This window comes from Lepidochelys kempii, chromosome 13 (genome assembly GCF_965140285.1).
Source record: "Lepidochelys kempii isolate rLepKem1 chromosome 13, rLepKem1.hap1, whole genome shotgun sequence".
Classification (NCBI taxonomy): Eukaryota; Metazoa; Chordata; order Testudines; family Cheloniidae; genus Lepidochelys; species Lepidochelys kempii.
Window position 1 is genome coordinate 14297083 of NC_136392.1, and position 15630 is coordinate 14312712.

General features: G+C 41.5%; 1 protein-coding gene across 4 annotated transcripts in view; it reads left to right on the forward strand.

Moving 5' to 3' along the window:
• Positions 1-3440: 3440 nt before the first annotated feature.
• BCAS1 (brain enriched myelin associated protein 1) overlaps positions 3441-15630 on the forward strand; it is an 80854-nt gene continuing 68664 nt past the window's right edge. For all 4 annotated transcript variants that reach the window (XM_073309333.2, XM_073309336.2, XM_073309335.2 and 1 more), the window contains exons 1-2: positions 3441-3518; positions 4091-4175. In XM_073309333.2, the coding sequence (XP_073165434.2) occupies positions 3447-3518; positions 4091-4175 (157 nt within the window). In that variant the 5' untranslated portion in view covers positions 3441-3446. The remainder of the gene's footprint in view (positions 3519-4090; positions 4176-15630) is intronic.

The following is a 15630-nucleotide window of genomic DNA, read 5'->3' on the forward strand; positions in this document are numbered from 1 at the left end:
TTGTATCCTGCTGTTTGGCAATCTAGAGCAAAGTCAGTGGGCAGTATGTATGCTTGCAAAGGCTTCGAAGCTGGAGAAGTAGGTTTGCTATGATGAGCAAAAGTCCCCAGCACAATGGGAGCTGCTGGATGATGAGTGCTTCTGAAAAAAAAAAAAAAAAAAATCTTGGCCATTTAATTTAGGTGTCAAATAGGAGCTAAGCTTTCTTGAAAATCTGGCTCCAAATGCAGGTGCTGAAAATCTGTCATACCAATCTTTGCTACAGTGATATCTAAACATAATGGCAGGATTACAGGAGAGAGGCAACCACAAGTCTGTACCAGACTGTTGTGGCAAATGTAAGTGATGCTGGTTTAGCATAGTTATCTGCATATGTGTTGTTAATATAATCATTTCTACTGATGCTTAGCTTTGTCTAGAGGTGGCAGTGACCTTTCGCTTGAATATTGCTTTTTCTTGAATATCAGCAACATGTATGTTTTGTTGGGGTATTTTTAAAGCAATATTAGAGAATCAGAGTCATGACTTGACTCCAGGCCATGTCATTTTGTACCCAGATAGTAATTGCAAGAGACTTGATACTTATTTTTTCTCAGTAACCACATTTCCACTTAGATTGTAGAGCAGCCATTGGTAATGCATAATAATGACCAATTGCTGTGACCTGAGATAAGTCTGAATGGATAATATCACAAACACTCACATGATGGAATTTTCTCTGGCTTTTTGTGAAATTTCAACATCATCCAAGCCAATGAAGTAATGAGTTAACCCCAGCCTTTTATCAAAAGCAGCTTTCAAATGAGCTTTTACCTCTTTTGGGTTTCCACGAGATAGGCAGCTCTGAGGATTTCTTGAATTTCAGTGTGAATGTTATTTTGATTGCCTGCTACTCTGTATGGTGCCTGTCACAACGGGGCCTCATTTTGGGCTTGCCCTGAGGCACTACAGTAATATACATGATTAATAACAATAGATGTTTTATTTCATCTGGAATTATATTTTTTTCAGTCACATTTATAAATTTAATTATATGTAGGAACGTAAAGTTCTGAGCCCAGTTTCTGATCTCAGTAATGTACCACTGAGATGCAATTGAAATCATTAGAGTTGTACTGATATCAAACTGCTGCAAGTGAGATTACAGTCAGACCCCAGACTCTTGTGAAAATAACCAGATACTGGGTTCTTTTTCTTTCAAACGCACGGATGTTACATCTAAGGCATACACGGGAAGTGAAACACATAGTTTGCAAGTATTGCTTACACTGTGTAAATGGTATAGTCTGCTTGTTGAGCAGGTAAGCCTGGTAACATTTTGCATGGAAAATAGAAGTAAATTCTTCAGATTCAACTAGACCCTGAATTTCCCCACTGAGATTAAGCAGTGGGATTTGAACCCTTTTTTTCCCTCTAGATAGCATGCTACTTTGTTGCTAGGCAACAGAACTACCCAACAAGGACAAGGGGCCATTATACATCCATGGGGAAATGTTGGCTGTTTTCCACAATAAGCCAAAAGTTCTGATGTATAGATGAAATATCATCTGAAAAGATAAACCTCTTGTAAAACTTCTCTGCAGTCTGAAGTCAGGGCTCCCTGCTACAATCTGTACTCACACAGGTACTCTTATTGAAGTCAATATATCAGCTGTGTTTATGTACTGAAATCAATGGGATTATTTCAATGTTCACTTCAGTCCAGTGTCAGGCCTTTAACAAATCACAGGGACCAAGGATGTGAGAGAGGCTCAGCCATAATCTCACCAAATTTGGGAGTTTGCATACAAAAGAAACCAGTTCTGAACTGTCCCTGGGGAAAAAACCCTACTTGATGAGGTTTAGCAAAACTACCCCTGGTTTAGGCCCCTCTAAGCAGAATTTAGGACCTAACTGTAATCAGTTATTTGAACCTCCAACCGTAGTGGCTTCAGCTACAGGGAGACCTTTTTCTGAACAAGTTTTGCAGAACCAAAGTCTGACCAATAAAGTTTAACAACCCCTGGATTTCCTCCTTCTTGAATATTTAATAATGGTCTAATTCAAATACCTAGAAAAAACTCTCCTTTGAGATATATCTGTGCAACATGACTAGGGTCATGTGGGGGTAAGTGAGAGCTAAATTTGGTACTTCCTGCCTAACTAAAAAATAAACTGGATCCCACATTTTCAAAGAGGGAAACATGGAACTGCCTGCCCTGTTTGACAATTTGGGCCTAAGATAGCTTTGTTTATTTCTCTGCGGCACTCAGATACCATCATTTAATAGACCTAGTGGGATGAAGTGGAATGAACTACTAAGTTGGCCAATGACCGTAGAACTGAACAGTCCCAAAATACTTGAGAATTTCCTGTTTTAAGGTCTGGTCCAGGCTCTTTTCTTTTTGTTTATTTAGCTTGAACAGCATATAGGCCCTGACCCCAAGCCCATGAAAGGCAATAGGAACCTGGGCTTTGTATTGGGCCCATTGTGCTAAGCAAGCTGCAGTTCCTTGCCATGAAGAGCTTACAGTCTAAAGACCTGGAGAGTTCAGATGATATAAGGCAGTCAAAGAGAGACCTTGCTGATTAACTCAAATATATTGCCTATGCCTAAACCAGTCAACTAAGGCCTGAACTAAAGCCCAGTGAAGTCATTGACTTCTATAGGTGTTGGATCAGGTCCTTAATGAATTAAACTTATTACCTAACTAAAATACCCCACCTGGACATGACCCCCACATTTGGAGCTGCAAGTGGGTCTACATTGTTTTGTGCCGGGGGAATTATCTCCCTGACACCATCTGTGACCTTTATACCCTCTGTATGCCATTGGCAAGGCATGTGAGGCTGTCAGGGAGGAATGGGGGAATAACATCTCCTGTAGGATTTGCCATACTGCACACACCATTCCTCTGACAAGAGCCAGATTTTCAAAATGCCTAGATGCATGCTTTTTCCCCCTTTTAATTGCCCTGTGTGTGAAAGCTGTTGGGATAATTTCTCCCGACCCCTGCTTGTTTCAGTACGTGCGTGGTGTTTTTGCCTTTAGTCTTAATAGTGAACAATTCCCTGCATGCCCTATGCCTTCTTTCCAGCTAGCAGACACAGGCTCTGTGCTCTTGTTTCACATATCTTAACAGTTCACAAAGTCTTAACAAACAATCCATGTTTTGGCTGCAACTAAACTTTGTGAAGAAGCCAGAAATGTTTGTGAATCTGCCCCTTTTTTGGTGAGCAGTTGTCAGTAGAGGAGGCTGTATCCAAGTAATGAGGCCTGTAGCATCAAAGAGACAGTGATGTAATAAAGAAGCAACTTTCTGCAAAGCAGATGGGACTTTCCGGGAATTCTAAGGTGCCTGTGAAAACCTGTAGTCAGTTGCCTTCTCTTAATTTGATAGATTCCTTCATAGGCATGCATCAACTTTGTATCAATAAACTGTTTTTTTTTTCATAGCACAGCAAATATGGGAAATAATTTGACTGTTCAAGAAGAACCTGAAGACCAAGAAAATGTGTGCATAACAGAGAATTATCAGGTAACGGAGAAATATTCATTCTAATGTTCCTTGGCTACTGTTACATTAATAAGAATGGACAAGAATCTGGGTGCCTAACTCCCTTTTCTGCTTTTGAAAATCCCACCCTTATTGTATACAACCTTCCTATATTAAGGCCTGGATTCTGGATTCGCTATTCCCATGTGTATAGTGTGGGAGGAAAGGATGCATGGACACCATAATCTTGAGGTGCAATCTTGTCCTCATTGGTGTCAATGGGGAAACCCCTATTGACTTCACTAGGGCCAGAATTTCACTCCTTTCCCCTTTGATGGGATCAACAAAGCAATAAATTCCATTGATTTAGGTGCCTAAATGCCTTAATATCTGGGCCTCAGGCACGAAAACCCAGATTTCTAAAGATATTTAAGCATTGCTCCACTCAGTTTCTAAGGTTCTAAGTCAATTTGAAAATGGGACTTAAGCTTCAAAGTCACTTAAACGCTTTAAAAATCTTTACCAGGTATCTTCTGCTACACTGGTGTGTGCAAATTCATGCAAATGTTTATTCTAAGGCATGCAGCTGAACGATATATTATTTGATGTTTCAGGTTGTGTCTGAACCACCAGCCAGTGCTAAAAATGGACCTGTCACAATTCAGGTTGTACAGACTGTTTCTTCTGTAAACGATAAAGGTATGTACTGGAAAGGGAAGACTGTCACATCCACTCTGCTTTTGCTAGCAGCTAGGAAGATACAAGGTTAAAGCTGAAGCAATAAGAAGCAATGTTTAGTGTCAGATGAAGAGATTAGCTCATGCGTCTGCTCAGACTTGTGAATAGGGGCTTGTGGTTTTCAAAGCTCAGGCCTTTCAAGAAGATAAGATAGCAAAGAGAGCAGCTAATACAAATACTCTCATTAAGCTGTTTAATCAGATTAGGTGTTTACTGCTGCAAATTGCACCTGAACTATAAAGAGTTATACTTTAGACTGAAAGTAGACTGAATATTTAGGACCGGATAAATCATTAGCCCAGGCTGGCACAAAGGGGTTAAGTACAGGTGAAAACCTGGCACAGGGACGCTTTATGCCTCTCCCTGAGCCCAAGATGCGGGGGTGTTCTGGGGTGGACTGAGGATGGACTAAAAGAAAAGGAGTACTTGTGGCACCTTAGAGACTAACCAATTTATTTGAGCATAAGCTTTCATGAGCTACAGCTCACTTCATCGGATGCATACTGTGGAGCTCAAATAAATTGGTTAGTCGCTAAGGTGCCACAAGTACTCCTTTTCTTTTTGCGAATACAGACTAACACGGCTGCTACTCTGAAACCTGAGGATGGACTGGAGTTGTTGTAGGTGGGCCAAACAAGGAAGGGAATGATTTAAGGGTGGGAAGCAGTGTGGCTGGGACATCTTACTTCCCAAGTATTTTGTGCCACTGCATAGCCCCAGAAGAGCCATTGCAGCAAGGGGCACAAGTGAGGGCAGCCCTGAAGGCTCCACCAACCCTTGGAAGTCCTGGAAGAGAGGTCCAAACTGCCTTTTCTCTGTCCCAGTGCTTGCACCCATGCCAGTGAAGGGCTGAATCCGCCTCTTAGAGATGCTCTGAGATTGTGGGTACATGGTGGGAAGGTGTGTCACCAAGTGGAACGGAGGAGAACGTATAACGTGTTGATGGGAGCAAAAGCTCCCTGCGAGCAACAGTCAGCAGCAGCACCAGTGATACCCAGTGTAGAGTTACCAAGTGATTTCATTGTGCTCTTGTGCCAAGTGGAGAATGCACTGGTCACTGACATAGACACTGATCATTAGAAAGGGGAGGCAGGAGAATAGATGGTAGATAGTGTCGGGAGGTTTACTATTCATTGCTGGAGTGTCTCCTAGGGACTCATCTGGGGACTAGCTCTTGACAAGTCTGATGCCCTCTCCTTCAGTTGCTTGCCATGTTGTGTCTCTCTCTCTCTCTCTCTTTCCAGACTAGATTGCTCCTACTTCATGGCTTGGCCCTCCTACCAGGTCACTACAGTTCTCCCCTTCCAAGGTCTCAATGTCCCACTGGACAACCAGCAGTCTTCTGCTCTACTGCCTAGTCCAGACCACTTCCCCAGTGGCTAATAGGGGAACTGGTCCTATTCTTTACTCCAGGTTCCAGCACAGTGACCCTATGTCTAGCAACCACAGTGTATGCAATCTCAAACCCTATTGCTCTTTCTCTGGGCTCCATCCTATCTTTCTTTAGCCCCTCACCCCAGGCTACTACTGGAGCTTTCTCTACTCCCTGTGGCTAGTCCACCCCCTATCAGGTTCTTGCTAGAGAGTCTGCATTTGCAGGCAGGATGCCAGGGCTTACATCCCCTAGGACTCCTCCTCTTCCCTTTCCAACTCCCCTTCTCTCCGGAGTTCCTCCCATACAACCTCCTCCTACTACATACTTCCTCTCTTTCTACTTAGCCCAGCTCAGCTTCATCAGCAATTAGGCCTCATCAGTCCTGACTTTCCTCCAGATGCAGCCTGTCATGGGGTTAATTGGCCCTTTTTCCTACTCAGGCCTTGTGTGGGGTAGACACCCCACCCCAGCTGTGTTGGAAGAATGGGGATTGCATGGGTTAGAAACATGTTAGGGTATTTTAAGTGCTCCTATCCCACCATTTCTAACAGAATCAGACCTACAGGAAATAAAATGTTTACCTAATCTGTGTCCCTGTGCCGCTCTGCCAAAAGTATTCTTCAATGGAGGTTGAGGGTGCTCAGGGCTGCTCAACAATTGGATCATCATACATTTACAGTCGTCATAACACAGATATAATACATGTTTAGATGTATTATATCTGTGTTACGACAACTGTAAATGTATGATGAGCCAATTCTTTTTTATAAATAAAAACTATGCCAATAAAATGCCCTGAATTTAAAAGTTTATTTTGAAATTGCCAGATGAACTCCAGTGGTAGGGTCAACATAGGTGTGGCAGAATCATACAAAACCTTGAAAGTTAGGATGCACCTGATACTGACAGAGGATGGAGGCCAGTGAAATGAGCTGAAAAAATATTGCAGCCCTGTGACAATATTGACTTGCTTGCTAATGAGTTACACAGGTTGATTATTTTGATCTTCAGTAAGTGTGTATGTAAGATCAGGGCAAAGAAATCAGATTGGGGGGTGGGGAGAGGGGCATTTTATGCCAGATCTTCAGCTAGTATAAATTAACCTAGCTCCAGTGATCTGGACCTTAATCTGCTCAGCGTGACTATATTCTGGTCTTCCGACATCCACACAAATTGTTAAGAGTTTCAGGATTTAAGCCATATTTCTAGATTGCTAACAAGATTGGGATGTAAAGGAGGGCAAGGTGCATGGTATTGCACAGCTACCAAATAAATGAGGTTACTAGTATATATAAATAATTTATGTCCCAAAATAAAGTGGTGTTAAATGAGAGGAAGGTTTAGAAACCAAATGAATATTTCTTAGGGATTTCAGTAATAAACATGTAAACATTCACTTTTATCCTCTCCTCTCAACTTTTGGCTAAAATCAAGTCCAATCTTACACGTCGGATGAGTTTTTGGTCTGGAACACAGAAGTCAGGGCTCCAGAAGCTAATACAAGTTATACTTAACTGGAGAAAAATCAGTACACTGATTGCAAAAAAATCACTTTGCTGACTCTAAAATACAGGGGGTGGGAATGTGCAAACTCAGGCTTGGAGGTGAGCTTCTGGAGCCCTGACTTTTGTGTTGCAGACAGAAAACATATCCAATATGCATTTTTATTAATCTATGTCTCTGGCTTGATCTATAACAATTTTAGTAAGTGTCCTGGTAAGAATGTTACATATGTTCATAAACCAGGAGTGGGCAAACTTTTTGGTTCGAGAGCCACATCGGAGTTGCGAAACTTTATGGAGGGCCAGGTAGGGAAGGCTGTGCCTCCCCAAACAGCCTGGACCCAACCCCCTATCCGCCCCCTCCCGCTTCCTGCCCCCTGACTGCCCCCCTCAGAACCCCCGACCCATCCAACACCGCCCTCCCCCCCCGCTCCTTGTCCCCTGACCACGCCAGACCACCCCCTCCCGGGACCCCTGCCCCAACCACCCCCTAGGACCCCACCCCCTATCCAACCCTCCTGCTCCCAGACCCCGACTGCCCTGACCCCATCCTGACTGCCTCCCGGGACCCCACCCCCTATCCAACTCCCCCTGCTCCCTGTCCCCTGACTGCCCCGATCCCTATCCACACCCCTGCCCCTAACCGCCCCATGGGACCCCACCCTCTATCCAACCCCCCTGCTTCCTGTCCCTTGACTGCCCCCTGGGACCCCTGCCCCTTATCCAACCTCTCCCCGCCCCCTTACCACACTGCTTAGAGCAGCAGAAGATCTCAGCCATGTCGCCGCCCTGCCCAGCAGCAGCGGCGAGCTAGAGCACCGGCGGCGCGGTGCACTGAGGCTGCGGAGGAGGAGGGACAGCAGGGGAGGGGCAGGGGGGCTAGCCTCCCTGGCTGGGAGCTCAGGGGCTGGGCAGGATGGTCCCGTGGGCCATAGTTTGCCCACCTCTGTACTAAACATTCATGACTCATTTTCTGATTCCTGATGATGTTCTTGGCTACTCTTGGGATATTGTTTTGACTAAGAAAAAACTATTAGAACCTCCTTTCTTTTACATTTGTATATAGTACAAGCAATAAGTTGAGACAAGATGTTTACAAGTCCTAACTCCCTTAACAGAGGAGATGTTAGTGGGTAAAAGGCCAATAAATTAGTAAATTGATTGTTTTTGATGCGATCTACAGTACAGACACAGAATGTCTCGGGGAAAGTAGTAATAACATGACTGTCCCCCAGACCTGATTAAGACATGGATCCATTTTTTTTCATGTAGAGGTCACCTAACTATGATCCTGAATTGTGCCACTGACTGGCACTTTAACAGTGTTTTTTATTTACAGAGATCACCCATACACTTAGTTATTAAAGAAAGTAAATTCTCCAGGAGAACACAGTTTGTGTCTTTCCTCTGTAACAGGCTGCTCCTGAACACAACATAAAATGGCAGCTCCTTTCATTAGATGTCTAGAAATTTAAAGGTACAGTACACAGAAGAGAAATCATAATTTACATAGCTACGTATAAGTGAGAGACCAGGTGTGGGGAGGCAATATATGTTGAGTTGGTCCAATAAAAGATATTACCTCACCCACCTTGTTTCTCTAATATCCTGGGACTAACACAGTTACAACAACAGAGCATAACTGCATATGTGACCATCAGGACTGTAGCGTGGTTTGGAAATATGGTTAACCAAGGATTCAGTCACATCTACACTGCAAGACCAAAGCCTGTTTTATCTGTGTTTAGGGACTATCATAATGTAATTCAGCCCCCTGACCTGTGTGACTGTAATAGTCTGCCCTGGACATTAGTTTACTATTTTGTGTATAACTACAGTACATAGGTGGAGCCTTGTCTTTTTGTACATAAAACATATGTCAATATCATGTATAAATTGTGGGTGTTAGCTCAATACTTGAATGATTAACACTATTTGACTTGGTTCAGCTCACATATAGCTGCCTTTTCCTTCCTGTTTTCCAAACTATACTGTCGGAGGAAAACCCACTGGTCAGTGTATGCTATCCATATACCTTCATGACTGGTCCACAGAGACTCTTGTCCATGGGGCTCAACAGTAGAGCAAATGCAAAGAGCCATCTGCCTGAATGACCTTGTCTCCTACATGTTCCCTGAAGCCTGCAGATTAAGTCAGTGGAACTCCTACCTTACTCCACAGCAGTTCAAATCCCCAGTGCAAGAATCCTGGAAACATGACTGGATTCCCCTCCCTTATGTGAGTTATTGCCATAGAGGGAAGAATGGAGTTTTGATTAGTTACTGCTACATACATGGACTGTTTTTCTTTTGCTAAGAAAGCTAGATCCCCTCTGATATAAATATGTATCGACTTCATTTATGGATCTCTCTCTTACATGCACACACCTACCATTGTTACCAACATACAGCTTTTCTCCAAATATGTCCATGTGGTGAGCTAGCAGGCAGTTAATTAAGGTATCAGCCAAAGGCCTGGTGAAATTTATGAAGCAGGGAATTGTACTTACAATCAGAGGTTATTTTTTCCAGAGCAAGGGAAGAATGCTGCATGATTCTGAATTTCATGATTTCCCCTATTTTTTTTCTTTTTGATTCTTGGTGAGTTAATATATGAACGGACATAATGTGACTCCAAACTTTGTGACTTTTTTAAATAACATAATATAAACCTTTTGCTATGAGTCTTATTGAGGTTTCATGTCAGTTTTACATCCCTCCTCTCACCAAAATTTCATTAAACTTGCAATTTCAACAAAATGGGTATATTAGTACCAAAAATATGCTTTTTCTTAGATTTTCAATTTAGGAATATGGTTACATGCATGCTCAATCCCATCTATACTGCAAGATCAAGACTTATTTAACTGAAGACAAACATCATGTAACCCAGCCCCCTGACCTGTCTATATTGTTTAGTTTTAATTTTCAGATTAATCACTCAAAGAAAAGGACCCATTTTCACTTAGAAACAAGCCTGATTTTACTTGAGAAACTGCCCCATTTTCGCTCCACAGAATCAATTACCTGAGGAAATACGTAAATCTTTATGTGCAAGTAGTTTTGCATTTCATCGGGTGTCTCTGATACATCTTTAGACAGAAAAAACAAATGAGAAACAAAATTGTGATTGTATACACCTAATTGTCTCTGAAGACTCAAATCCTGCAATGAATCCCATGTAGATGGACCCCTGAACTGACACAGAGTCCCACTGATGTCAGGAATCTATCTAGAGACCATTGCAAGGCAGTAACCTAAATGTCTGATGCATTAGAAAAATTGGAAGTATGGTGTGATTCAAGGCTGGGGTTTTTCAGAGCTGCCTTGATGATCCGGATATCCAGTTCCCATTAATTCTAACCGGAACTGCACATCCAGAATCCTTAGGCAGCTTTGCAAATATCAGCTGAAAAGAACCCAGTGATGCGTGGGTGGTGGTGAGGTGCATTTTCTCAAAGAGAAGCCATTTAGGGTCAGTTTCACTCAAGGGAATGAGAGCTTTCCATCAGTTTCAACAGGTGAAGGATCAGACCTTTTGACTCCTAAAGAATCCCAATAAAGATGAGAAAGGCCACAGTTTTCAAGAGTGCTCAGCACCAACACGAGGGGACAGATTTTCAAAAGAGCTCAGCATGTTGGTGGTGTGTGCTGGATGCTGCGTTCTTTTGAAAATCTATCTGTAAATATCACAATGGCACCCTATGAGTGTCATAAGCTAGCCCTTATTTAGATGCCTAAATGAGAACTGACCTTGTTTGAAAATTTGGTCCCAGTTCCGGGTGCAGAACGCTTGAAAATTTGGCCCTGGACTGTTTTGAACATTTGGCCGCAAGTGCTCAGGCATGGTTGTTCCATGCTGCCAACCACATCTTTTAAATGTCTCTTTGCTTTCCTTTTGGAAACTATTTAATTTCTCTTCCCACCTGTTATTTTTGCAGCCTTGTTAAAGCATCCTGCTACGTGCTGAGAAAACACTGGTTGGTAGCCTTATTGTTTCAATTCACATTTCTACAGATACAGCGGAGTGAATGTTACTAGTATTTCTCCTGCCTGGGACATTTTCCATTTCTCGCTGCTTACACATATCAGCTACTAAATATTGTTTCCAGTCTTATCTAGAACTTTATTATTAAGTGAAAACTACCAGTATGCTACAGCCAGTAGAAATATCTAGCCTTTGAACATTTTTCTGGAACAGTAAAAGAATGTTCAGCTGCATTATGGTGCAAAGCCTCAATTCCATACTGTTTAGTTGTAATAAATCTTAAATAGCCTATTAACCCCGCTGCATACCACCAGAAGTTTTCAATTGTGCCCCTGCCAACAGTTATGCATCATCTCTATCAGATCCAAATCTTTATCTTGTTAATTTCTTACTGTGCTTTCCAACAACGCCCTTACCATGTGAGAGTTGTTTGTATTTAATGGTATATTTGGTAAATAGGTGGATTTCACACACCCATCTGCTAAGATAACAAAAGTAATCCAGCGAGTTAAATTACTCCTCTGATACAACTAAAAGGAATAACATTGTTTGGAAGGCTCCATTGCCATCTGCTACTCATCAGTGTGGGTGGATCGGTGGCTGCCTCCCTAGGTGCATTGCTCTGGAGCTGGAGGCAAAGGTAAAGTTAGAGTACAGTTCTGTTGGATTGTAAAGCTTTTCTGCATGAACATATTGATCCAGTTTAACAGGGGACTGTTGAGGGGGAAAAAAAAGGAAAGTAACACAATGGCGCTCAATAAGCAACCTCCCAACAAACATTTCAGGAAAAATTTCAGGTCAGTGGCCTACATCCAGGCTTCAGCCCAAAGTTACACAGCTGTTTTCCAAGTCTAGGAGCCTAGAGAGCAAAGCAACCCTAAACAATTAAGTGATCTGACTCCTGGGTGGGGTGATCAAAAGGCTGAGCAGCTTTAAAGACACTCTCCCTTGTGCAGACTGAGTGAACTGCTTAGTGATTTAAAGGAACAGATTATGCAACCCAGACCCAAGCAGTCTGGGGGGGGGGGGCAGGGGCGGTCTATGGGAGGCTTAGACTTACCAGGATCCCCCTGTGGAAGATGGTTGGTTCAGTGTTTTAAAATTTTTGAAATGCTTTTGTTCTAAATACTTTGTTTTAAGAAGGCTGCCTAGTGACTGTCATTGCTACTGGAGAGAACAGAACTGCATGTGCTGAACCTAATTCAGATCTGCTGAGGTAACCATAGTTGATATGCAGACCAGTGCCACCCAAGGACTGATCTGAGATTAGGAGAAACATACAATTCTTCCCTCCCTTCTGTAGGGTAACCAGATGTCCCAATTTTATAGGGACAGTCCTGATTTCCTTATATAGGCACCTATTATCCCTCACCCTGCCCCGATTTTTCTCACTTGCTTTCTGGTCACCCTACCCTTCCCTGACCCAGAAGTAACAGCTCAAGGCCCGACACCTGAGGGGATACATTCAAAGAGACCAGGAGAGGGTCAGAAGTGCAATTAATTTGGTAACTATAACAAATGGCATTCTTCTCTGCTTGTCCAGTAAAACGCTGCTGCTGAGTTGTCAGATAGTTACAATATTGCAACCCAAAAATGGTTACATATCAAGAGTGCTGCTTGCAGATAATCTGTAAAGAGCACTGCGTTTTGAGAGGGATGGAGCAAAGTCATCCAGCCACCACCAGTTTGAAACTTTGCCCTATAACATAGATTTCTGAATGAGAATTTCATTCTATGAAGAATATTAGCTTGAAAAGGGAGAAAACAAATTTACTATGCTCATAAGTGAGGCTCTAATACCTTTGAAAATAGATGATCTTTTAGTCAGATCAAAACTTCTCTTAGCAAACCATTGGGGTGTGCCATGTAAATACATACAAAGTGGGTGAGGTAATATACATACAGCAGGGGGGAACTCCTAAATGTACAGCAATTTTAACAATACAATAACAATGACATTTTAAATATCTGGGAAAAGAAAGTCACATACTAATTAGATATACTGAAAATTAAATGAAAAGGTGAAAATTTAAAATAAAAAAAATCCTTCTTGTATGACTACATATTTAGAATCCTTTAAAATGTGTATTACTCACCAGAAGCACTGCGGTGGCTCATTCAAGGCTATTACAGTCCATCGTGCTAGACAACACTGATGGACTTTTAAAAGGGTTTTAGGCTGACATGCAAATTTTAGTTTAAGAACATAAAGATGTTTTTGAATTGTAAGAAAGTTGCAATATCTGAAACAATGAATCAGAGTGGTAACTGTTAGTTAACTAGGAGTTCGGTGGCACCTTTAAGACTAACAGATTTATTTGGGCTTAAGCCTTCGTGCGTAAAAAACCCACTTCTTCAGATGCATGGAGTCATCTGTCATTGCAATATTTCATTTTGATAACATTTAGTCATCTCATTTAGACTTTGATATTAAAACATTATTTTAAAAATATGATATATTTAATATTTTAATATAATATACAAGTTAACAAAACTAATCAAAATGATAAAGTAAAAATGAAACATTTTGACATTATTGAAACTAAACAAGAAAGTTGAAATTCAACTGTTAGACGTTTCATTGTGAATATTTTGTTGAAATCAACAGATTCCCCCAAACAATCTTGATTTCAACAAAACTGCAATTTGTGATGGAAACTATTCTGTCAAAAATTTAACCAGTGCTAGTCATGTACTTGCTTTAGTTGGCAATTAATTTAATTGTTATTAATTATCAAAATTAACTACTACAAATTCATAGTCACTTGTCAAATAAAACTCATTTGTGATCATCTGTTAGTCTAGTCCTGGATGATCCAAGTGACCAGGGGCTATTAAAGAGTAGAAGACTCAGTTCGGAATGTCTTTGTATTTATGGATTGAAACTAGACTTTTAATGTTGATTGGATGGTTATTCTCAACCTTCCATTCAAGACATGAAAAACTCTAAGCTCACGCAGTGCAGCTGCTCTTCTTTTTGGTGATAATTAGAGACATAAGTACTTTCTTGGCTTCACAAGCTATGTTTTAAAAAATGAGAATTTAACAAGATTCTCTCTCTAAAAAACACAGCATCTTTTATGATATAAGCATCTTTATTTCCAGTGGACTTTTCTTGTCCTTGTTATTAACTGGAAAAAAAATGTCCATTTACCTTTTTGTTCTTTTTTTCTGGGTTGTCTTCCACATCCCTATCTGAATTCCTGAAATTCCTTCTCAAGTTTTCTTTCTCTAAATTACTAAGTGAAGGCCAGATACTGCAGTCCCTTCTCCGGCAAAACTCCTGAGGAAGTTCAGGAACTACACGAGACACCTTTAAAAATCTCAGCCGGTGCCGATCTGCATCTTTAGGCACCTAAGTAGATTCATAGATTCATAGATATTTAGGTCAGAAGGGACCACTATGATTATCCAGTCTGACCTCCTGCACAACACAGGCCACAGAATTTCACCCACCACTCCTGCAAAAAACATCTCACCTATGTCTGTGCTATTGAAGTCCTCAAATCGTGGTTTAAAGACTTCAAGGAGCAGAGCATCCTCCAGCAAGTGACCCGTGTCCCATGCTACAGAGAAAGGTGAAAAACCTCCAGGGCCTCTTCCAATCTGCCTTGGAGGAAAATTCCTTCCCGACCCCAAATATGGTGATCAGCTAAACCCTGAGTATATGGGCAAGATTCATCAGCCAGATACTACAGAAAATTCTTTCCTGGGTAACTCAGATCCCTTTAACCTTTAACAATCTGGCCCTGTGTGCTTAGAGAGAGATATCAATAGTTAGTAGACCTTAAATTGATAGGGGAGTAGCTATTTAATAATTGTATGCAAACTTCTCTTTGCATGCACAGATGCTCAAACAAATGCACACTGAATATTGCAGAAGCAATTAGATAATATTGTTTTATTAAAGGATAACAAAATTGTTGCCAGAATAAGTTATTTTCTTACATAAGCAGTAACAGGGAAGGCATAAAATGTGAGATAACCTTTTAAAGTACAGAGCTGGAAAAGGAAAAAAATCTGTTTATTGACAAACACAAGTTAATGAAACCCCCCCACACACACATGAGGAAGGAGGAGGAAAATACCAGATTGAAAGTGGTAAAAGTAGAGAAACTAAATGAACCGGCCCTTTTGGCATCTGGTAAGAACCTCACCTTGGTGATGAATCTCATTGTCACAGCCCTCAGTTTTCATCAGTTGTTTCCTTCCCTGCTGGCAAGCCTTTCAACAAATCCTATTTACATTCACGCTGGCATATCAGCTGACTCCTAAAGCTCTGTCTTTCTCTTGTCACTCCAGTTTATAGAAGGTTCCTACCTGCTGGTTGGTAGGCAGTAGTAGAATGGAGACAGCAGTGTCTGGAGTCTAAACTAATTACTCAAAGAGTTAACTTTATGACAAGAGTGTAAATTTGATTTACTTGTTGTGTATGGACCTAGGAACCCTCTTCTTGTCAACTCTTTGAAATGGGCCACCCACATTACTACTACAAAAGTGATTTTTCCTCCCTTGGTATTCTACTGATAATTAAATTGTCTCGTTAGACTGA